At 42.7% G+C, this 2,500-nt stretch overlaps 1 protein-coding gene across 1 annotated transcript in view; it reads left to right on the top strand.

Annotated features, from left to right (window-relative positions):
* The first annotated feature begins 2,353 nt into the window (after nucleotides 1–2,353).
* The window catches only part of LOC147471407 (uncharacterized), a 684-nt gene continuing 537 nt past the window's right edge, over nucleotides 2,354–2,500 (top strand). The window contains exon 1 of the mRNA XM_086540281.1: nucleotides 2,354–2,500. This exon is cut by the window's right edge and continues 537 nt beyond it. Within this exon, the coding sequence (XP_086396407.1) occupies nucleotides 2,354–2,500 (147 nt within the window).

Here is a 2,500-nt window from a genome sequence, read left to right as displayed (position 1 = left end):
GATAGTAATGATGATAACAATACTGATGATAACGATACATGGTATATATATGATAATATATATATGATATATACATGATATATGATAATACACATGTGATGAAAAAGAGAGAGAGAGAGAGAGAGAGAGAGAGAGATGAGAGAGAGAGTTGAGAGAGAGGAAGAGCGAGAGAAAGAGAGAGAGAGAGAGAGAGAGAGAGAGAGAGAGAGAGAGAGAGAGAGAGAGAGAGAGAGAGAGAGAGAGAGAGAGAGAGAGAGAGAGAGAGAGAGAGAGAGAGAGAAGTGAGAGAAAGAGAGAGAGAAATTGTCACGCACTACTGTTCCACTAGTACAAAAGACTGGAAATAAGAAGGATACTAAAGCCCCAAAGCGAGGCAACTAGCCATCACAGCCAAAGCCAATACCAATTCAAAGGGGTACCAACCATACGAGGGACCCTAAACCCTTTTGTTCTATTTGTGGAGGACGGGGACACTCCTCAGAGAACTGCAGGCGTAAATTGCAGTGTCAGTTTTGTGACAGAAAGGGACACTCAGAACATAACTGTCGGGAAAAGAGGAACTATGAGAGACAAGAACTGTTAGTGAAGTCCTTTGTAACTTCACAGACAAAACAAAATTTTGTTCTCCTTCATTTCTTCCAAAACCATCCATCATTGCAACCACAAGTATACAATTCCTATAAACCCCTGCTGATTAGCAGAACACCCGTGCAGGAAACATACAGTCACAGGATAAGAACATTCGATAACTTCTTAGAAGTCTTTTGACTACAAAATCACATAGATTTCCTTATACATACTTCAGGGTCATTTCTGGATCCAGTTGTGACAGACTTCACAAGTCAGCTGGTCTCCTGTCGACCTGTAGGATATGTTGATTCATCTGCAGTATTTACAAACAACCTGTGCCCTAGAATGTTCAGAAGAAATCACAAGGACAACATGGATTTGGGATCATGCAAATTGGTCTACCATCCGTAATACTCTAGAGAAAGCTGACTGGGACACTTTGTTAATTGGTGACTTCGATGCTAAGGCACAGGCATTAACAGATCACATATTGTCTCTTCAACATATGTTCCCCACAAGTTTTATCAGAAAAGCTACTGACCAGCCATGGTTTGATTATCGCTGCCGAATTGCTTCTGATGCCAAGTACAAGGCATGGCAAACATACAAGAGGCACCCCACACCCCAAAACTGGAGGTACCACAAGGTTGATTGTCAACATATGGCAATAGTCCAACGTACTGCCAGGCAACGCTGGCTAGAGGATATTCGTCAGAAGATGCAGACAAGGGGCGTAGGCAGCAAATTTTGGTGGTCTCTTGTCAAAGATCAACAGGGTTTTTCAAGAGTAGAGGACATTCCACCTCTTAAATACCAGAATGGGACATTTGCTTTCAAAAGTTCTGAGAAAGCCGATATCTTTGCAGAACATTTTGCCAACAACATGCAGGTGCCAGACCCCAGCCATCCAGCACCTGTCCTGCCAGAACGAACATCCCATCGTCTTCAAGACATAAATGTCACCCAACATATGGTGAAATGTATCTTACAGGAAGTGGACACAAACAAATCTTCAGGGCCTGACAACATCAGTCTATATTTCCTAAAGCAATGCGCAAATGAGTTGGCTCTCCCTCTGTCAATTCTTTTCCAAGAGTGCATTGCTCAAGGCAAATGGCCTAAACTTTGGAAGAAGGCGAGGGTGGTTCCCATACATAAAAGGAAGGAACGCTGTGAAGTGGGAAACTACCGTCCTGTATCATTTCTTCCCAACATTGGCAAGATACTGGAGATAATTATCTCTAGGCAACTGACCCAATTTCTACAAGACCACTGTCTTCTCAACGAAAGGCAGTTTGGCTTCAGAAAGGGTCGGTCAGCAGCAGACCTTCTCCTGAACCTTTCATCTACATGGCACAAAGCTCTGGATGATCAGATGATCACCTGCATTATTGCACTTGACATCGCTGGAGCCTTTGACAGGGTCTGGCATGATGGTCTTCTGGCCAAGTGCAAAGCAAATGGGATAAATGGTAGGCTACTTAAACTGCTGGGAGACTATCTTCGAGGTCGTTCCTTACATGTAGTGTATAAGGGCGCAACTTCTCAGGAGTTTCCCATTGGTGCAAGTGTTCCACAGGGTAGTGTTCTAGGACCTCTGTTGTGGAATATTTACTTTAATGACCTACTTGATCATATGCATATGCAGATGATTGCACTATATTCTTCTCATTTGACAAGAACCTGTTAAATGAAGTTGAAAGAGTAATGCAGCAGCATGTAATAAGTATAACCGCCTGGGGACAACTATGGCAAGTCACGTTTGCTGCAGAAAAAAACTCAAATGATGCACATAGCTCAGCATCAAAACAACTGCTTACTCAAGCTCTCAATGAACGATATCGTGATAGAAGATGCAGACATACTGGACATCCTTGGAATTAAGTTTGACAAAGGAATGAATTTCAAAAGCCATATTAAGGATCTCGCC

Source organism: Penaeus japonicus, unplaced genomic scaffold, assembly GCF_977035675.1.
Source record: "Penaeus japonicus unplaced genomic scaffold, GWHDUDI00000001_assembly GWHDUDI00000009, whole genome shotgun sequence".
In the NCBI taxonomy this organism is placed as follows: Eukaryota; Metazoa; Arthropoda; class Malacostraca; order Decapoda; family Penaeidae; genus Penaeus; species Penaeus japonicus.
The sequence above is the reverse complement of the archived record's forward strand: the minus strand, read 5'-3'. Positions and strand labels throughout refer to the sequence as shown.